This window comes from Genypterus blacodes, unplaced genomic scaffold, assembly GCF_046128005.1.
Source record: "Genypterus blacodes isolate CSIRO-AG114 ecotype Tasmania unplaced genomic scaffold, CSIRO-AGI_Gbla_v1 ptg000061l_1, whole genome shotgun sequence".
Taxonomy (NCBI): Eukaryota; Metazoa; Chordata; class Actinopteri; order Ophidiiformes; family Ophidiidae; genus Genypterus; species Genypterus blacodes.
The window spans coordinates 1,720,768-1,747,577 of NW_027466873.1; the positions used below are offsets into that span (position 1 = coordinate 1,720,768).

The window sequence follows — 26,810 nt, forward strand, 5'->3', positions numbered from 1 at the left end:
ACAGCAGAGAGAGAGAGAGAGAGAGAGAGAGAGAGAGAGAGAGAGAGAGAGAGAGAGAGAGAGAGAGAGAGAGAGAGAGAGAGAGAGGGAGCGATCCTCTGCACACACCCGTCAGTGAGTCAGTGTGATTTTTGACTGACGGGAGATTGTGGAGGAAACACATAGGGAAAGGGGCGACACACGTTCCCACGTTTCTCCTTCTTCTTCTTCTTCTTCTTCTTCTTCTTTTCCTCTTCCAACACCTTCTCGTCGTCCTGCCTGTCTGCCTGTCTGTCAGGGCCGATGGTTTTCTAGCTGCCTGGTGTGACGCCTCAGCATCGGGATTTTTCCTTGATTTCCTTTTTCCTTGATTGGCTGATATACCGGGCTGATCCTAGCCAACCTGCGCCGGGCCGCGGGGCTGTTCAGCCGGTCTTCGCTGAAGTTGGCACCCATGATGAGCGCCTGGAGACCCTGGAGCGGAGCGCTTCCTCCGCCGGGGAGAGGGTCTTGGTCGTGGCGGTGCTGCTGGTGGGTTTTGCTGCTGGGGATAGCAGTGGGTTCCGTTGGTCCCTGGATGTCCGCGGAGGCTTGTCCGTTTGTTTGCACCTGCAGCGGCTCCAGGATCTCCTGTGTGGACCAGGAGATGAGTATCACGGCTTTCCCGCTCCTGCAGAGCGAGCAGGAGATGGAGAACATCACCGACATGTGAGTGACTCGCAGCGGCGTCTGATTCCTCTAAAGATACGAGCTCCGGATTGTTTCCTCTCCAGTTTTCCAAATAAAGGAATGTCATATTCCCACATATTCCTATCTTCTCCATTATGTCTGGAGCTGACTGATAAATCTGCCATTGACGCAATAAAACAACAAGAATAGGTGTAGAAAAAAAATTAGTTAATGACAAAAAATACACATGCACGATTTTAACACACAGACGTGAGCGTGTGTAACCCATATTGCATAACAAACCGACACATCATCACTCAGTGATCACATCATCAAGCAGCGTTTTAATCATTCAAAGCAGTGAAGGTGATAGACTTTATTTTGGCAAATTGGACAAAACCCCATTCTGTGTCTGTGTGTGTGTGTGAGAGAGACACACACTGTCTAAATATTAGGACAGACACCTCCCATGATGGCATATGTAATGTTCTGAAATCAATGGAGAAAGCCTTTTTCCCCCAATTTAGGGTCAATATTATGCTTTGTATCTAGCTGAGTGGACCCGAACGCCTTTCCAGGTTGCAGATGCAACCCTGAACACCCCAGTCATTTAAAAATGAACAAATGTCTAATTAAGCATTTATCTGAGAGCAATTAAATAGGAGATAATGTGGTATCTTTCCTGGCAAAGATAAAAAAGACCTTGTAAATATCACTACAGTCAGAAATAAACAAGCCTTATCTGTAGCCTTGGAGAAGCCTTGTAAGCTGTTTCAAAGAGCCAAAAGCATGCAGTCACTCAGTACTTGGCTAATGTAAACAGTAAAATGATGATGACCATGTAATGTCTATTTCCAAGTGACCTCGTCAAAACTGGCGCTGTGATCGTGACTCCTTTCTGTGTGTAATTGCTTAAATGTCCAGTTCATATTTTAGAATTCTACAACCTCCAACAGTGAGTGAGTTATGTGGCTGATGTGAAGTGTAATATGGCACAGAAAGGTCCTGTTCATATGTGAGGGCTCAAAAAAACAGAAATCCTGTCCCATCTGCTGTGAAAGCAGACTGGAGGAGTTGTGGAGATCATGTTGTTGTCAAAATCAAATGCTTATACTGATATTTACGACAGACTAACTCCATGCTGATGCTGCTGAAAATCTCAGGGGTTGATTTAGAAAATATGAACCCAAAAGCAAGCGAACGGGCCTGCTGCATGTTCAATGAGCTGGAATCTAAGAAGTTCCCCATGTCGCATAAATTAACTGTAAATCATCCTTTAAGACCTTGAAAATGCAATTATATTACAATTATTTATTATAACGTACGTATTGTAAAGGTGTTCACACAGTATAAATGGCTGTAGGGGAACCACCCATCCCGCCCTTTCTGAACACACTCACACTCACACACACACACGGCGGTAAAGGGCTCATCAAGCTCAGGTTGATATATCTGCAGTGTCAAGTATTTATGAAATCTAAAGCATTTATAAGAAGTAAAAAACATGTCAATAAGAATTTGAATCACAAACAAAGATGAGGTTGTGTACCGTGAGAAAAGAGAAAGTGGTAAAAAGGCCAAAAGCAGGAATATTGTGTATGTGACACCCACTCTAGGGTGATCACAGTAGTGAATGGTTTTGTACGCCTGAATATTTGTATATTCCTGTTTCATGTGTGAGTTCACATTTCATTTTGGTTTCATGGTTTGCTGTGTGTGTGAATGTCTTGCTGAAGCCAGCAGGAGGCGCTTCCCGTTAATTGAGCGACTTTTGCAGCATATTGCAGCAGTCTGTTTACGGCAGTAATCTTGTAGCTCATTTGCACCTGTGTCGTTTGCCCTCATTCTGCTGAGTGAGGCTGAACGATGTAGACGTGAAATGTCTCAATTGTCTGTTTGCTTCGCAGAACAACTAATCCCTTTACACGGTGTCGACGAGATACTTGTAACATGTACCGTGAGAAAGAGTTCAGGTGTCTATGGAAAGAGCCCTTGATTACCCCATAATAAGTCTGATGGAGATTCACTCAAACAGCAACCTATGGAAAAATACCTAAAGGAATCTGTACTGGTAATATAGTGCAATTTGACAAGCATAAAGGGGTTCAAATGTGTTAAGAATATCAAGAAGATAACTAGGCTTATGTACAATGATTATGAAACTAGAAATATTGATGATTGCATGTACTCAAATAACGTAAAAACACCTGCATCCTGTGTGAGGATGTGGGGAAAGAATAACCGAGAAGTGTAGCTTACACAAGAAGGAATAACCGGGAAGTGTAGTTTACGAAAGAAGGAATAGCCGGGAAGTGTAGCTTACGAAAGAAGGCATAACCGAGAAATAAAGCTTACACAAGAGAGAGAGAGAGATTGCTTGTAACTGCCCTGAGATCGAGAAATTGCGCAAACGATTCAGCGCACAGGGTTATAAAAGTTACAGCAAAGCTAGAATCAAACATCTGGACCAGGGCAACCGTAGCAGCATTGTGTTCTTCAGATGTGATCCTTCCTCACTTAAACATGGTCATGGTCCAGTTTACCCGCAGTCTCCTGATGGCTCCAATGCGGCTTGATGAAAGTTGCAGAGCTAAGAGGAAACGGCTCCTCTTCCATCTTCTCTTTCAAATCTTTTCAATTGTCTTTTACCCCGCAAAGAAATTCTTCTCAACATAGCAATTTTTGGAGGTGACGTTTGCTAAAAGTCTTTCAAACTGAAGACAATCAGAATCAGAATATGATGAGAGAAAAAACGTATCTGCAGCCTTTTCCAACCGCTTTGATCCTAACAGCTGTCCTATGATGCTATCTTGTGATTTTTCTTGTTTTCCTGTTGGTTTCCCTCAGTTAACAAATGTGCATTGTGACGCCTGCTTGTATCTCCTGACAGTTACATTGCAAACCAGAGCAGATTCTCCTCCATCAATGACAAAGACCTGCGCTACTACAAGAATCTCAGGAACCTGTGAGTCCCTCAGTAACTTCCTCATTTTTCAGCTTTTGTGGTTGATACCTTGAATCCTTAAGGGAACATTATCCACCTCTGTTGCTGTAAAGTCCCGATCATGCTGTTTATCACTGCATCCCGCCGTCCTTATAGCTTAGGCTAAAGACAAACTATCTGCGTGTTTCCTGCTCCCGTTTGATAGACAGAGTGTAAGTGTATATGCTTTTAATTGTGGTTGAGTCAGTGGGATCAAAACCCTGAATGCCGGGAGGATGTTGTGTTAAAGCCACTGTGTACATATTAGAGTAATACACTACACACAGTTACACCCACCATTAATAATTTATAAGCAGAGGTCGCTAAAGTGTTAATAATTTTCCACTGTAGGTTTATAGTATTTTGTCAGTTATGATTTTTTAAGTGCTGTTTTTTTAACTACATTTGATTGATATCTCAGTAAATCTGCTCCGTTTCTGCTCGTGTCAGATAAAAATCAGAGATGCAGAACATTCATTAAATCCAAATTCATATTATATAATGATGTCATCCTACAGCCTCACCCCTGTAGATGAAGGACACACACGTAATGGAATGTGACTGACATATTTAAAGTATGACCAATTTGAGCACATTTGAACACACATGATGATGAATTGTCATTTTGTGGCATCGCTTCTCTAAAAATCACCTCCGGAGTGTGTGTGAAGTTCAATACATGTGTTTCCAAGGGCGACTCTGTGACTCTGTCAGTTGACTTCACACACTTGTTCACATCCAGATAATATCTGCCCATGCTGGCACTGGGTTCCAACGTTTTGGCCAACACGCTGGTTCCCACGAGTTCTAAACATCCCTCTTTATTGTTTGGCCTGTGATCTAAGCTCGGCTTCACTCCGGCCCTGGAGATGATTTTTTTCTCCCCCCTTTTTCTATGATGATTGTTTTTGTTTTGTGCCAGAACGGTGACCAACAGCAGACTAACATACGTGTCGAAGTTGGTCTTTCAAAACAACATCAAGTTGCAGTATCTGTGAGTATGACAGCGTCTTCTGTTGCTTGCTGTTTATTGACATGACAGCTAATTAAGCTGAATGTTATCACTGCCAGTATTTAACTCGTCAGGTGAGCAAATTGTTTGACTCATTTGAAAGCTATTTCTAACCTATGTGTAATATTATAAGGAGTAATTTAGCCAGACAGCTCTGGCTGAGCAGCAAGCCCCCTGTGATAGCTGAGAGATCGTTTCCTGCTGGAGAATGGAGACGGGATCAGATTCATCAGTGAACAGGGTTTATAATTGATTGTCAGATCTTGGGACATCATAAACGTAATTTAAGTTTGGCATTCATTAAACTGATCAAAGGCACCACTTAAGGTTAATTGTCACAATCTGTAGCCAGGGGATGTTTAATGAGAAAACAACAAAATGTCCCCGGCTTCTCAGTGCACACAGCAATAGAAACGCACCATAGGTTACACAAACGCCAATCTAATATTTTGTTGTTATTTCAAATGAGATCTCATTTTGTGATATAACATTAAATTTTCCAGGAATCTAAAAGATAACAACCTGTCATCACTGTCCTGGAGGATATTCAAACACCTCAACATCTCTTTTCTGTGAGTTCAATATGGGCCTCTTCTGTTTATCTCCATGTCTGTCTGTCTGTCTGTCTGCCTGTCTGTCTCTCTGAGTCTTAACATTTAATTTTAGTTTAAGTTAAGTTCACATTAGAGCTTTGATTCAAATCAGATGAAGCCGATTTGTGAAACAGCAGCCGCAATGAATTATTAAGCGATTCTAAATGAGATGGGCTGTGCATGCATGGTCACCGGAACTCGTGCGGTTGCAACACATAAAGTCACAAGTACAACACACTCTTACTATTCGCTCTTAGCTATTTGTCAGTTTGATGTGCCTGTTTTACCTGTCGTTGGTCTTAAATGTTGTTCACGTCCCCATGTTGCCGTCAGCACAAGTCTTAAGTGTGTGTTGGTGTGTGTGTGTGTGTGTGTGTAGGATCCTGACAGGGAACCCTTTGCGCTGCTCCTGTGAGATCATGTGGATCAAGCTGTGGCTGGGGGAGGAAGCCGACACACAGGAGCTACGCTGCGTGGAGGACGGAGGGTGGCGCAAGCTGCTGTCCAGGCTCACGCTGTCGAACTGTGGTGAGGACATGCACACGTACACACACACACACACACAGGCGTACAGTAAGGATCTGGACAGGACATTCATCACGTCATGCATACCAATACTATAAAGTGTTTGAACACCTGGTGGAAAGCAGAACAACTCATGACTTTCTCCAAAGTGTTTTTCCAAACCTTAGTCGTACGTCGTGTCTGTGTGTTCTGTGTCTGACACATCTGTGTTTTTATACATGCACGTGTTAATGTGTGTGTTTGCATAGATGGGTGTGTATGAGTCTGGGTTTGTTTTGGTCTCATTACTGACATCTGAAGGTAGGGGTTAGTAGCAGCTCCAACAATGCGAAAAGTCGCACTGAGGTGATGTCACTCACACTCACTTATGTTTATGTTTGATCTCTCGCCCCAAAATGTCCTCATGTCACCAAAAAATTGGACGATCGGCTTTATTTTCCAGGTAACGTCAGCTCCTCCACATTTCATTTGAGAAAAATCCTACATGGAGATTTGCGTGAAAACAAAAAAATCTATCAAATGACATATACAACAAAAACAAAAACGAGGATTAAATATAGATTTTTCAAAAGGAGAAAACGCATCACTTTAAGTGGAGGCTGGACGCTTCACTCCCTTCAGGTACAGATGTGTTTTTGTGTATTCCCCTCATGTAGGACTCTGGTGCTGTAATAATGAGAGTGCAGAGACAAGGATGTACAAGTTTTACGCTTGAATAGGCAAACAAATGGCCAAATGACAAAACACAGGGGTGCACACAGAGGTCTGCTTTTATAGATGCTCCCCCTGAGCATCTAAAAATGTACGTTGGATCTGCCGGGTGTCAGTTACATCTATCACAGCTCCCTGTTGCAGTAAAAGGCCAACGGCGGTAAACGGGCCCACGTCCTTTCCACTCTGCAGAGATTTTTCTCATATGACGTATAGATTAGCTGCTCGACGGATGACAGTGAAATGTGTGACAGGGAGACAGGAGGAGCAGAAGTATCGGCTGCTTACGGTCATCAGAGACAGAAGCACATGGCAAGAAAAAGGTCAGTGTTCGGGACATTATGGAGACAGAAAGACATTATAAGGAGACGGAACGCTGGCGTGATTAAACATAAAAATGACATCAGCGTGTCTGGAAGATGCTGAGCTCTGGATATTCCCTGTATCACAGTAAAAACCAAGTGTTGCAAGCTGTCAGCGGATTTCATTTCCATTTCCTCTGAATCGTCATTTATTAGTTAACGAGAAATGAGATCTGATCAGATTCTGTGGAAAAGCCACGGCGAAGAAATGTTTTCCTCACTTGAGAACACAGAGGAGATAATGAAATGCATTAGCCGCTGGATTTGGGGAGCAGGAGGACATCTTTGCAAAGGTTAATGAGAAAAGTTGAACAGAAGTGTGCTGGTAAATAAAGAAAAATATTTGTAGTGCCCCCAAAGTACTTAAGAATAATGAGAAATCCATAAACCAGAAAATGATTTGAAACGGAGAATCTGTTGAGACGTTTACGCATTTACACACCAGCAAAGCAGCAGCAGTCAGATCAGGACAGCCAAGACCAAACCATGCATTTATTTATGAGCTTATGGGTTTGTTTATCAAGCTTTAATGTATAAATTACATCACTTAATTGCTTTATTCTTCCCTTCGTTATATCTACCGCATGAATCTTTCATGAGTCTTTCTATTTCGGACGGTCCTCTCTTCATAAACAGGGTCAGATTACAGATTGACCCAAACCTCCGAATCAGAGGCCTGACCTGTCTGTGTCCACACACCACCTGGGCAAGAAAGAACCAAATAGACTTGTGTGTAATTACCGCTATTCTGACTCGTTTCAAATACTATATCCCGAGTTTCATTTAGAGCTGGAGATAAGTAGTAAAAAGAGTCGTTGGATTTATCAACGCTGTGGGACGATCAGGTCAAATGGAGAAGGTTACTGTGAAGGAGTGAGTAAAGTTTGTGCTGACATTTTCAGCAGAAGCTTAATAGGTCTGGAGTGAAATGAAATCTGCTTCCTCTTAGCAAAAAGTCCTTTGTGGAACCTTGTGTCTCTCCTGTGGACGGACACAGAGACAGTCAAACGCAGCCTCCGGCGGCCAGACTGCACAGGAAGCTAACAACACGCCGGTTAGCAGGACGCTAACAATGTCATTGATAACTCCTATTGATCTGTCCCCTCTGCCTCCCCTCCATTAGCCCCAAGTTATTTTTGGCATGACCACGGTTACAGCGGGGTCCCTGGAGAGGAGGAGGAGGAGGAGGAGGATGATGAGGAGGAGGAGGAGGAGGGCTGGGGACCCCCTAGCAGAGTGACACATGAGTAGGAGGACATGGTGGGGCAGGGGTGCCAAACGACGCCCCGGGGCTGACAGCGATACACCAAAAGACCCCTCAGTCTGACCCAAACTGCTGGCCTCCTCTCTCCGTCTGTCCACGTCTCTCTCTTTCTCGCTCTATCTCTCTATCTCGTCTTTTCCTGCCTCCCTCTGTCCAGCCTTCACACCTTCATGATTCTCCAGCTCTGTCCTATTTGTCGCCTCCATCTGTCTGTGTGCGCGCGTGCCTGTCTGTCCCTCCGACTGTCTGCCCATCGCTGAGTGACACATGATGGGGGCAACAAAGGAGAGGAAGTGCCCGAAGATGCCCCAGGGTGATCACTGATCTTTCAGTCCACCAGCATATGTCTCTATTTCTCTCTCTCTCTCTGTGTATGTGTGTGTGTGTGTGACTGTTTACTGCTCGCCTGCCCGGACACAGACTTTGCTTTCCGCCTGTAGGACACTCGCCTGTAAAGAGACTCGGCCTCATCTCAGTCGCTGTGATCAGCAGAGAACTTCCCTCTTAGTTGTTTGTTAAACAGGACGACCAACACCAAAACGTTTCCTATCAGTCTCACACGATCAATTATACATTTGTATCATTCGTGGTTCTTGCTCTTACTTTATGAGATGGATGGCGACATATATGTTTTTATCCATCATCGTACTCATCACAATTTCCACTTCAGTGAAAATGCGTTGACATAAAGACGTGAATCCAGCTGTTGTGAGCCAATACGCCTCTTTCTATCTGTGGAAACGACAGCGGATAGATTATGAGCCCTCAGCTGCTCTCATCACATTGACGCTCTTGTCTGTCAGCTCACCCGTCTCCCTCTCTGTCCGTCTGTCTGCTTGTCTGGCTGGGTGCTGTGTGTGTGTGTGTGTATGTGTGTCAGGCTCTGTTGCTCCCCTTGTCGTCTGTCTTCCTTTCTCAGATAATTATCCAAGCGTTTTTCCCCTCTTCTTCCCTTCTCCAGCATCTGCATGTTTGCGTCTTGCCATTATAGTCAAACGATGAATTCAGAATGCAGAATTGAATGCAGAACATGAGACCAACCCCCCCCCCCCAAAAACGAATAAGGCCAGATGGCTTCTGTTTCTGTGGGCAGCAGAGACTATTCATATGTGTGCAATCCACGTATCCAGACAGATGGGGAGAACACTCAGCAGATTAATAATAATAATTATACTCAAAGATATCTCACTCACTGCTCAAGCAACAGGCAGGAGTGGAACTGTGAAGTCATTCAAAAGTAACGAGCATGAAGGTCAGAGCTCGTTTAAGGCCACAGTGTTGTCATGTAGCCACGGGCCACATGACAACACTGCAGCGGGACAGCGGCGTCTCACGCAGAAGAGCTGAGGTGGTCCAATCTGTTCACTAAATCATTTTTATGGAAAAGTGAAGAAAGTAATCGCTTAGTTTTTCAGACTTAAGGGGAAAAGTTGTCAGTGCTGTGGAGTGAAAGGGTGTAAGGGGATGAGAGATGCATAATAACTCTTAAAACAAAGAAATTCTATTAAGCAAAGGGACTTATACTTAACTTAAACATAAAAGTAAGAATCAAGGTGTTGTTAGAATGAATCCTAAATCAATAGCTGGGCATTTTATGAGTGGATCTCTCAAACGTGTCAGAAGAGAAATGGAATGTACATTTCATATGTGAATACAACTTTACATACATGTTATGAATTAATAATTGATGTGAAATGAAACAGGTGAATTAATAATTGATGTGAAATGAAACAGGAATCCTTGGAGTAAAGCAGAGATACCTGCACATGATCCTGTGTCAGTGAGTCTGCGGGGCCAGCAGGCAGCACACTGGCTGTAATTTTAAACAGGAGATCAATAATCTGTGACAGATTTTAGATTTCAAAGAATCTTGCTGAGCCTCTGCCGCTGATGCAGAGGACAGGCAGTGTTTTTCTCTCTATCTCGTTGCTCTTTCACTTCCCGTTCGGCCTGTTCATGCTTTCATCTTTGCACAGGGATCATTTTGCGAGCTGTCTCTGATGTGACAGTGTTCACTGCGCTTAAACAACACGAGGAGAAACACAGGCAGGCGCGGAAACACGTTCTGTGTTTTGTGAACCTCTTCCAGTTTCTTTTCTCCCAGTTGTTTGTCATCTTCCGCTCTCGTATGAAACTGCCACAGCTGCAACCCTGCACTGACGCAGAATAAGTGTGAACGCATCTCCAACCATCGACCGGTGCCCAGTGTGGCCGAAAACAGGAGCTGCCAGCAGTGAGGCTGAACTGTACAGTGGCCTATTGTGCTGAGGCTTCAGTCCAGAGACCTTTGGATATTTTCCCATTAAACAAAGGCTGTTAGCAGCTGTTACAACATGTACAAACCCCTGATGCTGCGGATTCATTCATCCAGGGCACAAATCAGGGAGTGTCAATGCCTTCTTTAACTTCAGAAATGCTTCCATACTTGAATCTGATCTATAGAGCCCTCACATCCTCCCTGAGCAATATTTAAATGTTAACTGGTGGTGAGGCAGCATTCAGCTGCTGGAATCATCTCCCCGAGAATCAGAAGGAAGTTGATAATGTGGAAACTTTTAAGCGCAAATTAAAAATTATTTCTTGTGCTTATTTTTCATTTATTTGCATTTCTTTATTATTTCATTATAATTGTGCAATCCAGTTCACTTTTTTGTACTATATTTTAAATTTTGAAAACTTTGTCCTGTAATTAATCCAGTGGTCTCCTTCCTAAATGAACATTTAAACATATATTGTGTATCAAACATACTGTTGTGTCAATGGAAAGCACACAAAGGCACCACACAAATGTGTTTGATTGATTGCCGGAATGTCTGAAAAGGTTTTGCAGTCATGGCGACGGCTGTTTTTGATGCATCCTTACATCCGTCTCTCCATACGATGACTTATGTCCCCACTGTGCCCGCAGACAGGCTTGTTAAATTTATTTGCGATCGTTGTGATTGATTCTGAACACATCAAAGCAGCTAAAAGCTCAGAATCACAGAACGTCAGGACGACATGAGTAACGTGTCTGAACCCGTAAACAATTTAACATCCAAATGATGTACAGACTTACAGGAAACAACCGATGACAACCACACTTTGATCAAAACCAATTATTCCCTTTCCTTGGCCTTGTTTGCTTGCTGTGTGTGTGTGTGTGTGTGTGTGTGTGTGTGTGTGTGTGTGTGTGTGTGTGTGTGTGTGTGTGTGTGTGTGTGTGTGTGTGTGTGTGTGTGTGTGTGTGTGTGTGTGTGTGTGTGTGTAATGTGACCTGCAGATGGCTATGGTGGCAGTGGGAAGCTGATTTACTGAGAGCCTGTTAAGATATGTGGTTCTGATATGGCAGCTGGCCTGCCACCACTGAAATGACTGGTTTTTAGTGCATCTCAGGGTGATTGAGTGGGTTGCCGTAGTGATAAGTGGGTTGCCCCGGTGATAAGCTTTCTGGCAATGGACAGAAGAGAAGGGAAGGGAGAGAGACTGGGAGTGGAGAAGGTTTGATAAGAAATCTGTCCAGTTTTATCTGCAGTAGCTGTCAACACCCGATTGCCTTCTCTTCTCTTCTCTTCTCTTCTCTTCTCTTCTCTTCTCTTCTCTTCTCTTCTCTTCTCTTCTCTTCTCTTCTCTTCTCTTCTCTTCTCTTCTGTCCACTTTCTCCTTTCTTCACTCAGGTTGTTATTAGACAGTGACATGAGTGGCTAGATTGTGATTGGGTCTGATTGGTCATGCTCAGGTCACCTCCTGGTCAGCACGACGCGCACACGCACACACACACACACACACACACACACGTACGCACACACACACACACACACACACACACACACACACACACACACATGCGCGTACGCACACACACACACACACACACACACACACAGTTACCAGTGTCTTTGCTTTGACACAGCCTCCTGTGTCCAATCACTTTACTAATACTTGCCATGCAGAAGACATGCACAAGTAATCAGTAACCATCACTCAGTCCCTTTGTCTGATGCAGAGAGAGAGAGAGAGAGAGGGAGAGAGAGGGAGAGAGAGAGATTGAATTAGACACCTCTCTTTGTCTGCTTTGTCACTGTGTGTGTGGGAGTGCATGGGCATGTTTGTGTTTCAGAACGAGAAGAGTCGACCATGAATTCTAAGTTCGATTCTTTCTTTCTCCCCTCACTCCCCTCCTCTTCCTCCCACCCTTCTCCATCCCTCCCGCTGGTTGTGTGTAGAGGTTCCCATGGCAACACTGAGCACATCCAAGGTGACCGTAAAGGAGGGCGCAGACGTGGAGCTGACCTGCAACACCTCCGGCGTGCCCTCGCCTGAACTGATCTGGAACATGGCACTGGTCACCAGCTGCGATGTTAGATTACACTCACCCACACGCACACACACACTATTAGATTATTGAACACAATGTTAGTGTATCCAGGCCTGTAGAGATTTAATGGATAACCTGAATTCAGCAGCAGCACTTTCATATAACAGCACATCTAGCTTTGGGCAGATCAATCAATTGTTCACTGTTTCCATTTATTATATCAACGGAATCAATGGAATGTTGAGAGATTCAAACAACACTAACCAGGGTGTGTTTCCTCCCCCAGATTGAGACGTCAGGCCACATGTCAGTGATGCGTCTGTCCAACCTTTCATCTTTGGACCACAACAGCAAGATCACCTGCTCGGCTGAGAACATAGTCGGGGAGAAGGAGTCATCACTGCTGCTCGATATACTTTGTACGTTTACAACACGGTCAAATCATTCCATCAGTGTTGATCTGTATTACCCTCTCATGTTTACAGTCTCTATTGTCTCCGCTCAGTTCCTCCAAATATCACAAAGCTGAGCGATGCGATCCCAGACCATCACTGGTGCATCCCCTTCAGCGTGTCAGGTGAGGGGACGAGACACAGAGACACAGAGACGCAGAGACACAGAGACGCAGAGACACAGAGATTCAGAGACACAACAATTACTCCATTAAGGACTCAAGACTTCTGTGTTCTTCTGCTCTTGTGGAGGACTGCGACACCCTTTCTAATCTGGAGAGTCTCTGCTGTGTGTGTGTGTGTGTGTGTGTGTGTGTGTGTGTGTGTGTGTGTGTGTGTGTGTGTGTGTGTGTGTGTGTGTGTGTGTGTGTGTGTGTGTGTGTGTGTGTGTGTGTGTGTGTGTGTGTGTGTGTGTGTGTTATGTTAAGTTATGACGTTTCAATAACAGCTATGATTAAGCAAATACTGTATATATAAATATATATATACAAAGATTATATGAAAGAATGTAAACAGATGGGACAATGTGTTTTCTGTGGGTGTGGTGATATCTTAATGTCATCTTGTGTTGTCTAGGAAACCCGGAGCCTCAGCTAAAGTGGATGCTGAACGATAAGCCGGTGATGGAGGGGATGTACATCATGACCATGATCCACGATATCACAGAGAGGGAGTATCACGGCTGCCTGCAGCTGGACAACCCCACTCACTTCAACAATGGCCTCTATACACTAGTGGCTAAGAATATATACGGAGAGGACCAGAAGACGGTGAAGGCTCATTTTATGGAGGAGCCTTGGGACGGTGAGCAGCCACACGTTCTGACACTTTCACCTTCTCCTCATTGAATGAACTCATTCTGTTGCGTATAAGTAATGACAGCTGGTTTGTATGAAAGAGGCTTTGAGACGGGGTGGAAAGTTTTGATCATTATCTGTCTGATCTGAGCTCCAACTCTGAACATATACAAACATTCCTGCAAAATATGATGTATTTACATTTTTACATTTAATGTCTGTACTGTTGTTTTAAGGTACAGCAAATGTGAAGGATCCTGTGTATTATGGTGAGTAAAATGGACACGTGTCTGTTTCTTATGATTAGATTAGATTTGAGATTTTTAACATTTAATCATTTTGCTCTTCCACTATTTACATAAGTTGTATCTTAACGTGCAACCTTCCTAAGCTTTAAGGGTAATTACGGTGGAAGGAAGTGAACACATGAAGTGGTGATGTCGTCTCTTCTTAGCTGCCGATCACACGCCTGATCTAAAATTGCTGGCAAAGGCATTCGTTATTTATTGGTTTATGAAGACGTGACCTCAGTACTCAAATGTCCCATCTGGCGCTTTGATCAAAAATTAGTTAAGAGCATAAAAAATGAGAAATGATGGGTTTAGGCGTTTATGGCCTTTTAAAAGTCCAAAGTTGTAAGAGTTCAGTTAGATAAAGTGGCAAAACTTTAAAGCCCCAAATCTCAAAGTGGTTCTGGGGGCTTCAACTGTGTAGAAAGAGGCAAGACTGAAGCCCAATAACGCAACAAACCCATCCATGGAGAACTCACCAGTGTGTGTGTGTGTGTGTGAGTGTGTGTGATGGCTTTGACGAGGAAGTGGCAGTGTGTGCTTGACTGGGTTCTTGCTTGTACAAAGACTGTCAGACTTGATGCATAAATTACATGTATGTTTGGAATCTGACTCTCTCTCTCTCTCTCTCTCTCTCTCTCTCTCTCTCTCTCTCTCTCTCTCTCACATCTCATCCTCCTCTTCCTCCTTCCTCGCAGACACCACCACAGGTACTCCCATTTCCGTTACCGTTGAGTGTTCACACTACACACGTATGAGTTAACTGATTCTGCTGAACAGGCTGAAACAAAAGAGAAGGATGAATAATAGGATAAGGATAATGAGTCAAACCTACATTATTTACACACACACACATAACAAAGAGGGGTGCGTGTCAGCGTTACTGTAAACAGATTTACTGTGGCCTCCTTCACTCTTGTTGGCTTTACTGTTATTTATTTCTCTGCTTCTGCTTCCTGTGTCAACAGACAGTCCCCCTGTGGAGCCACCTGAGGACAGAGTCGCTGTAAGTCACATCACACTCTTTATTTACACTTTGTTTCTCTTTTTCTCTTATTTTTTATCCCATCTGAAGTGAACCCTGAGCTGGATTTGTGTTTCGGTGTAAGAAGTTGAATTACACAATAAATCTCCACGGTACAGCAGTGGATATAAACACAGCTTGTGGTCCATCTTCTGCTGTGCTCTGTGTGTGTGTGCGCGTGCGTGTGTGTGTTTGGTAATGGTGCTTTTCTCGTGCAGGTGTACGTGGTGGTTGGCATCGCCGCCGTTGCCTTCACCGGTTTCCTTCTCATGCTCGTTATTCTCAAGTTTGGTGGAAACTCCAAGTTTGGCATCAAAGGTAAGACTGAGTCATCTGTCAGCTGCTCCGGCTGCAATTATCTGGTGGGGGAGAGGGATGGAAGGGGGGGGGGGAGCGGTAAAAACCAACATCTGTCGCTAGTTTGTGTCTGTATACATACAAAGAGATCTACAGTGGATGGATTCATGGACACATTAAGAAGATTTGGAGATTTAATAAACTTGTAAAAATACCATCAATTATTCACTGTCTGAGTTGTTGCCAAGGAGCTGTGATGGAACAAACAGCTTATTAATGGCGACTCAACAAGCTTCTGATGTGTGTGAGTGTTGCACTTTGTTCTATCCTGTATCCATGAATCCATCCAGATCAGGTGGAAGCTGCTCTCTGGGTCTCAGGTGCTGCTGGTGATTAACAAAACTGACCATGTTGATGTGAACCTACCTAGTGGTGTAGAAACACTCACACACACTCACACATGCACACACACACACACGTACACACACACATGTCGCCTTTTCACAGACTCTTTTCACTTTCTCGGTAGCGATTCTCTTAATTGTTGTGAACTAACAATAACGCCACTGCACATTACACTTCCTGTCTTCCTTCTAGGAGGTTCTGTGTGTTCTTCTTTGTGTGTGAATATGCTGAGTGAGCAGGAAAAGGACACAGTGTTCTATTCTTCGTTTTTGTGTCATAATGATATTGGATCGGCTATTTTTTGCTCCGTACCCGCTTCGGGGGTTGAATTGCTTGAACTATGTGAGAAATGTGAGGGCTGAGTTTGGATTGGCTCCCCGCAAAACACGGAGAAACAGATCGTTGAGCAGTCGGTGCAGAGATCCAGCCGATTGAGGAATAAATAACCTTTGGCTTTGCTTGATCTATTTGAATTGTTTGCAGTGAGCTTGATATTTGACATTCAAATTACTCAACCACCAGGCCAATGCAAATGTAAAAACGGACATGTGTGTGTGTGTGTGTGTGTGTGTGTGTGTGTGTGTGTGTGTGTGTGTGTGTGTGAGTGTGTGGGTGTGTTTGCCTTTTTCTACTGGAGTGGTGGATGAGGTTGAAATTATCTCTCTCAAGCCTCTTAGCACCTATATATCTAAGTTTATATGTGTGTGTGTGTGTGTGTGTGTGTGTGTGTGTGTGTGTGTGCTTGTGTCTTCTTGAACGTCTAAGCATTTTTGCATGTGTGTGCACCATCCTTTTGTGTGTCAGCGGTTAGGCTACATTACTGCTTTACCCTCATGATTGCTCCCCTCGAGTCCCCTCTCTCCTGTTTCCACTGTCTATTTTCTCTCCACATGCAGTCCTGTCATGTCTCCCTCCGCACAGATCCAGATGCTCGTGCCCTGCAGCGTGTTGACATTGGGTCGAGTGTACGTATGTGGAGAGAGAGGGAGAGAGAGAGAGGGAGAGAGGGGGGGCAGACTAAAGTTAGTGAGCTGAGTCCACAGCAATAAGACAAAAAGCCACAAATGCGAGACAAAAAAAACACATTGAGTATTGCTGACGGTGGACTTGTGATCGGCATGTGTGTGTGTGCGTGTGTGTGTGTGAGGAGAGTGTGCTAGGCCTTTTACTGTGGTGAGCGCTCACAGTCCAGTAAAAAGCTGTAGGTATGCAGTAGTTTATTATTTATTATTCTGCGCTTCTCTCATCAATATGACATGAAGTACAGATGGTACAGGTTATTTCTCACCAGTCCCTCAATCTGTGTGTGTGTGTGTGTGTGTGTGTGTGTGTGTGTGTGTGTGTGTGTGTGTGTGTGTGTGTGTGTGTGTGTGTGTGTGTGTGTGTGTGTGTGTGTGTGTGTGTGTGTGTGTGTGCGCGTGTGCGTGTGTGTGTGCTCGTGTTTACACTGGCAGATGGATTAAGTTACATTTTGATTAAGATTAACCGGGCGACTAGTCACAGGGACGAGAGAGTGAATAGGGTCGAGTTAAGGGTTCATGCAGGGATTTAAGTTAAAACTTAGTGAGTGAATACTGGCAGCCAAACGTCAGAAAGAGACTGAAAGAGGTCATGTGAAGTGAAGATCATTGAATGGGTGAAGACTGACAGAGGAGAGAGAGAGAGACAGACAGACAGACAGACAGACAGAGAGAGCGAATGCTAAGAGCCATCCAAAAATTCCACCCGTCCCAAAAAAAATAGTTTGACACAGCAAGTAAGAGGAAGAACAAGCCGGCGAGGGAGCGAGAAAGACAGAAATAAGAACAGATACGGTATATTTAATACTGCATGCTGGGCGAGAAGAGAGAGAGACAGAAAGGGAGGACAAAAGTGTAAAGGTTGAGTTGATGTTGCTACTACACGTAAGGAAGAGAAAGACACACAGAGAGAGAGAGAGAGAGAGAGAGAGAGAGAGAGAGAGAGAGAGAGAGAGAGAGAGAGAGAGAGAGAGAGAGAGAGAGAGAGAGAGAGAGAGAGAGAGAGAGAGAGAGAGAGAGAGAGAGAGAGAGAGAGAGAGAGAGAGAGAGAGAGAGAGAGAGAGAGAGAGAGAGAGAGAGAGAGAGAAGTAGAAGTAGAAAGTCCTGTCCTGGCCACTTATCAATGATTCATCATTAGTGCAGGTTTCAGTTTTCTCCTTGTTTGGTAGAGACTCGCACACCCCCACCTCTCTCTCTCTCCCCCTCTCTCTCTCTCGTGCACACACAGCTCAGTGTTGATCGATCGATATGACACCCTCAAGGTCAGCGGAGCTCCATTCTGGGATGGTGGCATCATTGAGCATGCCCAGTGCACTCATCCTCCTCTTCATCCTCCTCCTCCTCCTCTTCTTCCCGTCGCCTACAGCTCCTCATGTTTCCGGCGAAACCAAAAAAAAACTTCAGTGGAGGAAGCAAAATGTGAATGAGAGGAGGCTGAGAGAAATACAATTCTTTATTTAGAGTTACGCACAGTTTTGGGTTCATCTTGCTCAGATGTTCTTCCCTCTCTCTTTGTGTGTGCGTCCGTGTGTGTGTGTGTGTGTGTGTGTTTGCAGATAAGTACAGTATCCCTCATGAGTTACAGCATTTGAGGCCTAAATCGCTCAGTTGTTTCAGCCACTTTGAATGCATTTTGAGTTCTATGTCATGGAGGGATTCAGTGCTGTCAGGCCATAGAAACCTTATTGTTGGTTTTGGCTGTTGTGGTGTCATAACACAAAGCAATGTGCTGAGGGAAAAATAGCAGTAGAGTGTTTACTCTCTTACTTTGTGTTGTGGATCTCTGTTTTTCTATAAAGGATCAATTTCTTTTGTAGATGTGAGTGTTGAGATTTTGTGGAAGATGTCTAAACAGCCTCTGGCAGATCCTCAGGCTGTCACTGCTCCTCTTACCGCTCCTGCATACTGGATGTGTTACATTTAAAATGCATTGTCCATTACAAACTCCCAGTAGATTGGTTTGTTAATTTGGCTTTGCATCATTTGTACAGCTTAGTTTTATAAAAATCTGTTGTCCTTTGCTTCATATGTGGGTCCTGGATGTTTGAGGAGTTTGACTGGAAGCATCAGGTTCAACTTCTCATCATTTAACATAAGAGGCAGTGTTGATCTGAGACAAAGCGGTCTGCTGTTGCTCTCTCTCTGGTCCCACCTCTGTTACTCAGGGAGTCATGCAGCCATACATCATTTCCTGTCATGTATTGGTCAGTGTGACCTTTAAGAGTAACCAAAGCCTGACAGAGGACAGGCAGTGAAGAAGGAGATGTAGCATGTGGGAGCAGGCGGTGAGGAAAGCGGGACATCATGTAGGAAATCTGTTTTAAAGCAGGATTTGGATTAATTTCTCTCTCCTGCTTTCTCTTTGGAGAAGAGGCTCTTTAAATTCAATTTCAGCAAACATGCAGCACTTTGAAAACGTTCATACGTATGACCTCATTTCATTTTCATGCCCGCCGACCTGGGTGCATAAAGAGACTTTGAACGATCATACATGGGACCATAAAATGGAGCCGACTCAGCACATGATGCACTACCTGCGTCTTCAGGAAAAAAAAGACATTAGAGACGTCTGGGATGTGAGGTTTTCTGGCGGCAGCTGTGATTTATTAATGCAAATAATTTCTCCTTAATGTTATTTTGGCGGTTTACCCTGCCCACCGTCCTGGGGATCCAGGGTAATCTGGAAAGAATGGTTTGGATGTCTTCACTACATAAACGTCACCACAGAATGAGGCCCCTCATTTGATTGCTGGAAAGTATTTTGTAAAAACACCAGCAAGGATTTTCCACAAGTGTTTCCTGAGATTCTCTTGGCAGCACAGTTATTTTCATCTGTGCCACTGTTTCCAATAAACGTGACTAAAGTTAGCAACCAATACCAAAAATATGGTTTCATCTGTGAGAGAAAATATGGGAAAGAAACAGGTGTTTTATTATACAATACACTTTCTGTCTAACATAAACAGTGATATTACGGTCATCTCCCTGTGCTGCATCCTGTATGAGGCAGCCAGACGCTTTAAGGTCGGGGCCATCGTCAATTTTTATGTCATTGCAAAAACTTGTGAGCTTTTTGACAAAGGTAAAGGCTGTGAAGTACATCAACATTCTCACTGCGTTTGAATTCATGCAGTTTTTAGTCATTAATGCTGCTGCTGCTGCGTCCAGTGTCGGTTCGATTTTTCCTCTAAAACAATAGTGAGCGTGCCGTGAGTCCTCCTGGCAGCCCGGTAATGTAACTGCTGCCATATAGTGAGCACGCATTGTGTCTGCGTGTCTTAGGCAGGCAGTGAAGTGAGTGTGTGTATGATATGGTTTGATAATGAGGCTTTAGTTATCGACCGGTCCTACTACACTGACACAGACGCTGAAGTGGCCTGAGATTGACCGATACACATATGCATGTTTGCCTCGAACATGTATGATGACTGTCAAAGACGTGTGCCAACATCGTTCAGTGTGTCTGCACGCTGCTGTGTTGTGTATCTGTGCGTCTGTGCGGCATTTTCTGCACAGCGGGGAAGAGAGAACAGAAAGAGAGAGACAGACAGCGGCACTGAGCGATTGGGAACAGCACTATCACAGATAGACGTTTATTGATGAATCAATTGATCGTTGGCGTGGCCAGACTGAGCCAGGATGCCTCTGTCTTCTTGACTCTGCCTTCCCATCAGCGCCTAATGCTAAGGTCAGCATCTTTGAGTGTGTGAGTGTGTGTTTGTGCGCCGATGGGGAAAGAGCCACATGTGTGAGAGCCACCGTAAATATATGGGTGAAAGGAGGAGAAAACGTGAAACAAATATCAGTGTGTGTGAGTGTGTATGTGTGAGTGTGTGTGTGTGTGGATGAGGTTGCGCACATGTGTTTCATTTTCCAGCATGAGAAAATGTGAATATGCTGATTTCCAGAACAGTCAAGTCTCCATTACACTACTGCACAAGTGCAAGTAGCTTCAGAGACTCATCACTCCAGGAAGATTCATTACAGTGTTTCTCAAAGTCTGGTCCGTGGTCCCGTGCCAAGCCGGAGGATTGTGCTGATCTGTCCGGGCCTTGTTTGGCTGACGTAAGACAGCTAACAAAAAATACTCACAACCAAGCAAGAAAGCCAGAGAAGCTGACATACACAGAAAAGGAAAATGTGTTGCGTGGAAATATATTGATTACACAGATAGATAATATTCAGAATATGACCAAAACATTAATATAAATAATAATTAAATAAATAAATAAATAAATAAATAAATAAATAAATAAATAAATAAATAAATAACAACAACAACAACAACAACAACAATAAAGCCTGTGTGTGCTGCATGGCATCGTAGGTGCATGTGTCAGACTATAGGTGTTGTTGTAGCTTAAGAGTGCATGTGGCAGTCTTGTAATCGAACAGTGTATCTGTGGTGTGTGTGTGTGTGTGTGTGTGTTAGGTCTGCCTCGTGACACGGTCGACTTCCGTTGCCCATTGCATGCTGTTGCCATGGTAACCTGCGTCATTGCCAACCTGCGCGGCTCCAAAACTGAATCATTATCACCAGCTGAGTCTGGAAGACGAATGAATCACTACCGTCATACACACACACACACACACACACACCACACACATATAGACAAGTTTATGTACACCTCACCTGCACACACACACACTTGCTCCAATTCGTCTTCACACACCTACAGATATATGAAGCAAACACCTGGGACGGACATAAGTCAGCAGAGTGAAATGGGAAACAGACAACTGCTGTCAAAGCTCAGAGGCGATTTCATGACTTCACTGCAACGCCTCAAGTTAAAAGATGTCTGCTCCACTTTCTGACTTTGTTAAGATAAAATGACTCACTGGCTGAAAAAATGCCCTCACTTCTCACACAAGCTGAGCCCCAAAATAGTGATAAAATAATTAATACACGATTCAACAACCAAAATTTACTGCTGAATGTAGGATTTAAAGTTATTAAAGCTACTGTGTGTGAGTTTTCGTTAGAGAATTTGAAAATCCTCACTGAGACTGATACTCATCCAGATAGGAAGTACGTGTCTCTGTAGCACCTCCTACCAATGTTTTGATAGCAATACCACAGTTTACCACAGGGGGACTCGCGACCCCCACTGTCAATCATGTCATATGTTCTTGGGTGGGAGGAGCTTTGGAGGCAGGACTAGGGTGCAGGTGTCACAATTCAGAAAACACAACTGAAGCTAAAATCACGACTCAGGAGGCAGATTTAAAATCGAGTCTTTAAATTGTCATGATATAAAAAACCCAGCTGACAAACAAGGCACAAAGGAACCAAGAGAAAGAAAGAATCCAAAAACACGCTGATACACTTTTATTCACCTTTGCCACATCACTTCTGTGCACATTGAGTGAAAACAGACAGGCCCACCTCACAGTGATTGGCTTCCTACAACACGGCAGATGTGGACCAAACACTCACTCACTAGCTTTGTATACATGTTTGTATATACTATAGTTACAAATATAACATGTTTATAAACTCGTGATGGACGTGAAGGACCAATCAGAATGAAGCATTCAGGGCAGTCCAGCAGCTGTGGCTCAAACACAATCAGGCTCAAACAGGCACGTGGCACCAAGATGCTCTGGCAACACACCAGTGTGTGGGGGGGAGCGGATGGGACAGGTGAGTGTGTAGGAGAGCAGGTGAAGATAATATGGGCAGACAGGGGGGAGTGGAGATCATGACAAAATAAACAAACATTAAAAGTGAAAAGTGATTATGAAGCCAAATCATGACAGTAGGGATGATGAGGAGGGACGGGATTTGGATCTGGACTTGGATTTTCTTTGCGATTTCACCCAGAAACATTGATGAAAATTGGACATTTGGACAGGTGGAATTACATTTTAGGTTAATAAAAATTGATAGCTGCTTACTGAACCCCTCACACTAAACAAACCCAGTGTAATCCTTAGCCGGCAACACATGGTTAAATTAATAATGATGCAGCATTAATATATGACAAAAATGTTAGAATATGACCATGTGGATAATGACAGGATACAGCAGCGTACAGTCAGAAAAACTGCTGTAATGTTGCTCATGTATCAACACATTTGATACATCAACAGATGAATCAGTATTTGAGGTTTATGCAAGAAGCTAGTAAAAATGCTTTAAACACATTATTTTTAACATTGCTGATTATGCACCTTGTTGTATTAGGCTGGAGTATGTTATACAGATGCTATTATTGTTACATTGCATTGATTTAAACTATATCATCTTCTAGTTTACATCTGAAAAGATCTGATTAAAGTTTTTTGCAGTGTAAGCTTTGGGCCCTCAGCCAAGTCCTGTCTTTCCTAAACTCGTAAACCATTACATGGAACCCTCCTGTAATACCAATTAAGTGCTCCGATGTTGCATTCCTTGGTTGCTTCCTGGGCTTGTTAATCCGCTTTTGCTGTACACCTGCACAAGCATTCAGCTAAATCATTGTGACTTACACTAAAGTTACAAATTAGATCCCTAAATGGATCACTGGTGTGTTGTACGGTGAGAATGTGGAGAAGTTTCCCTCCTCAGGGAAGAATATTTTGGCGTTATTGTGCTTTTTATTGTGAAAGGTCCTGCCAGTAAAATGGGTATTAGTGATAGGTTTGTTGTTCTTTTCTTTGTTACTTTTACTTCACCCTCCGGCTTCTCGTTTCGACTATAAATCTCAATGTTTCTATCTGTTTCAACAAAACAGCAATGACAAACCCAGCTTAAGGAGGAAAGCAGGTTGTTGTTTTTGGCTCGTCTCTCGCTGTCCTTTATCACAACGTGTCAGCTGCTTGGAATGGTTTTCTCTTTTTACGTTCCCGTCCTGACACACACTTTCACACACACTTTTCTTCAGTAGCTGTCTTGCATTATATTCAATTTTTCAGCAGTGTAGTAGTGTTTTTGCTATCAAACCCCGTCTGCATGCTGTACCAACCAGTGTCCCCGATGGGGTTTGGGAAAGGAGACAGTTGGAAAAGAGTCACTGCTGCTGTACTCCAGTAAAAGACGAGATATCTCATTTAAAAACGGTTATGATACAAGCAGAGTTTGCCCATTGGAAGAAAAATTATTGAGTGAAAGTAATTTAAGTGTTCAAACATTAAAATAGTTAAATAATTTGTTGTTTGTCACTGTGACTCTGAATTTTTTCTCAAAATTAGTTTTTTAACTTGGCTGTATTTGACAGAAGTCAATTTAAAAAGCTAATAGTGTTATTATCCTCAAAAGGTTCATTTTCAAGGCCTCTCATCCTACTCGAGCCTCAATCCAGCAGGTTTTCTCACCTGCCATGTAATTAATTAGATTGAAGCAGCAGGCGAGTGGCCAGCAGGATCCGTTAATATGGTTTAATTAAGCAACACATTCCTGACAGCTCAATCACTTTCTCAACTTAAAACACCTACAGCTGGATACCACAATACCTAATTGTGTTCTTAATGGCACCAAATCTTACAATACAGACAAAGAAACAAACAAGTGGGGGGAAAAACATTTTATTAGATGTTGAATTGACTGAAAAGCAAACAGGACACCCAGAAAACATCAAGGTACTACATGACATCACAATGGACCCCTCACACATTCTCTTCTCATTCTTCATCTCCTCTGTCGGCTGTGTTAGTGAGACACAGACTCACATTGCTCACACAGCAACATGGCCACAGGTGCGTTGCGGTGGTGTCCCTCATTTCCTGTGAGATGTCTGGAACACAGTCCCACTCGAAGGTGAATGATCCTTCATTTCCCTCAGCTGGCTCCGCCTCCTTTTCAAAGCCACAGAGCTTTGAAACGCGCTTATAATCTTCAACGTCGCTCTGTAGTTTCACAAAGACTCATGTGAAATTAGACTGAGCGATGGTGCGGCCATGTTGTGCTCTTCAGTGTGAGCATTGATTGTAGTGCTGTGGGAATATGGAGCGCAAAGTTGACTTAAGATGTGTGTGTGGGATCAATTTGTTTGTTATGATGGTGTGGGAAAAAGGTTGCTTAATCTCTACTGAGAAGAATTAATTATTTTCTTTAAGCAGAGAACACAATGACAGGAAGCTGCTTTGGTGTAGAGCCTAATCAAACCGTGACCTTTGCTGTGTAATTACTAAGGCCTGTTGCTTCTGATTTTCACTGGAATATAATCAGATCTTTTTAGAGTGTGAACACAATTTTCATCTGAATTTTCAGATTTTATTTTCCGGCGCACACTGTTCACAATATGAATGAATCCTCCAGGAGGACCGTTAACATTTTAGGTAATAGTACTCAAAGAAAAATGGACAGGAAATGTGAGGCCAAGGAGGCATATTAATGTAATCAGACTTTCATCTGTTACAGTAATAAAGTAAAAGAAGAAATCACAGCTTTATTTCATAATATAAAGAGATAGGCGCTTGTCAATGAATGATAATTACCTGTACCACTTAACCCCTTTAAAAAATCTCTCTTAATCTCTCTCTCATATCAGTGATCTCTGGTTTATATTCGTCAGACTCTTTTCTTTGTTTAGTTTCTTGTATTGCTTCTCCTCGTTGGGAGGTTTACGCGGTTTTGGTTTTTGGTTTTGTGTGCCTGTGTGTCTGTGTCTGTGTGTTGATGGCTGTTTTTTCAGTATACAATTCAAGTATGACTACAAATAGATTTATATATCTAATAATCTAACCAATTTAACCAACCCTGTCCTATTAACAATAGAGCTTTGCCTGCAATGTAGGGAGCTGATTGCACTGTTGCTACTGGTGGCTGTAACTACAACTTAATATAGCACATCTGTAGCCCGCGCCCTTAAGCCTGTAGTAAAAAGGATATTTTCTTTTGGCAAGCGTGTTGGCTATAAATAGTGCAGCCCTGCATGTAGTCAATAACTTGTGGCTAATTTACTAAACCTCTCTGTTCTAACACTGCTTGAGAAGCAAAATTCATATCTGGCTGTGTAGATATGAAGGATGGAAAAACAATACAAGGTTATTAAGCTGTAGCTCTACCTGAAGCATTGGCACAGAAACGCCACACAATGTTGTTTTCCTCAGCCATAAATCAATACAGCAATTACGTTTTGCAAAAACCTTGTGTTCTTACTCCATCGCTGAACAAGACAAAATAACTTACAACAAACTCTTGTAGTAAAATAAATCCTATGTCCTTCTCATACTGCCAGCAACTAAGACCTTTTGTTATTATTATTGTCATTTTCATCATCATTATTATTATTATTATTATTATTATTATCATTATTATTATCATTATTATTATTTCCTTTTTGTTGCTTTGTGTTGTTGTTGTTGATTTTGTTTGTTTTTCCCTTCAGGCTTTGTGTTGTTTCAGAACATCCCAGTGGAGATGGTCTCACGCTAACGGAGACGGACACACACGAGAGACAGAAAGAAGAGAGAGAGACAGAATGCGTGTGTGTGTGAGAGAGACAGAGAGTGTGAGAGAGAGAGAGAGGGTCATCCATTTTTCCACACAACATAACACAGTGTCATTAAAATGAAATAGGGCCCAAAGAGGTCACACACACACACACAAACAAACACACACACACACACACACACACACACACACACACACACACACACACACACACACACACACACACACACACACACACACACACACAGTGATCAGGCCTCTAAAGGTAGGCGAACCAGGTAGACCACTGGAATGTACCAACCTGTTCAGCCAATCAGAGGGAACCTTTGGAGACACATAAAAGCCTCCCATTGGATGAATTATTCACATCAGGACAGAGTTGTCATTAACCTACATCCTCCCCAAATACACCCAGACTACACACACACACACACATACACACACACACACACACACACACACACACACACACACACACACACACACACACACAGCCCTGTTTATATTTACACAACCTTCCCTTTGTAGACTTTACATTATCTTGTATCAGATCCAGACTCCAGATCTTTAGCCGTTCCACTGCTGCTCTACTGCAGCGCTGCTACTGAACTGAAACAAATTCATCGTAGCATCTGCGACTAGTCAAGTCCGTGCCGGAACGTGTCTCACAAGGTCTTATTGAGAAGATCGTCGGCGATGTGCGGGCGTTGTGAGTCTCATATCGTGCCCCACGTCTGACTCGGAAAGGAATA

The 26,810-nt window shown here is 43.3% G+C and overlaps 1 protein-coding gene across 1 annotated transcript; it reads left to right on the top strand.

Annotated features, from left to right (window-relative positions):
* Positions 1-26,545, top strand: LOC143003557 (BDNF/NT-3 growth factors receptor-like). The gene is made up of 13 exons (XM_076154315.1): positions 1-687; positions 3,539-3,613; positions 4,554-4,625; positions 5,147-5,215; positions 5,616-5,764; positions 12,304-12,437; positions 12,682-12,814; positions 12,901-12,972; positions 13,424-13,651; positions 13,887-13,913; positions 14,903-14,940; positions 15,177-15,276; positions 25,994-26,545. The coding sequence occupies exons 1-13, from the start codon at positions 434-436 to the stop codon at positions 26,038-26,040; spliced, it is 1,398 nt and encodes a 465-aa protein (XP_076010430.1). The 5' UTR covers positions 1-433; the 3' UTR covers positions 26,041-26,545.
* Positions 26,546-26,810: the final 265 nt, after the last annotated feature.

What these genes read in the sequence shown, in the direction of transcription:
- LOC143003557 (XM_076154315.1), top strand. Translation starts at nt 434, where the DNA reads ATGATGAGCGCCTGGAGACCCTGGAGCGGAGCGCTTCCTCCGCCGGGG. An exon ending in CACTGGTCACCAGCTGCGAT is followed by an intron (nt 12,438 to 12,681) that starts GTTAGATTACAC and finishes TTCCTCCCCCAG; the next exon opens with ATTGAGACGTCAGGCCACAT. An exon ending in TATGGAGGAGCCTTGGGACG is followed by an intron (nt 13,652 to 13,886) that starts GTGAGCAGCCAC and finishes TTTAAGGTACAG; the next exon opens with CAAATGTGAAGGATCCTGTG.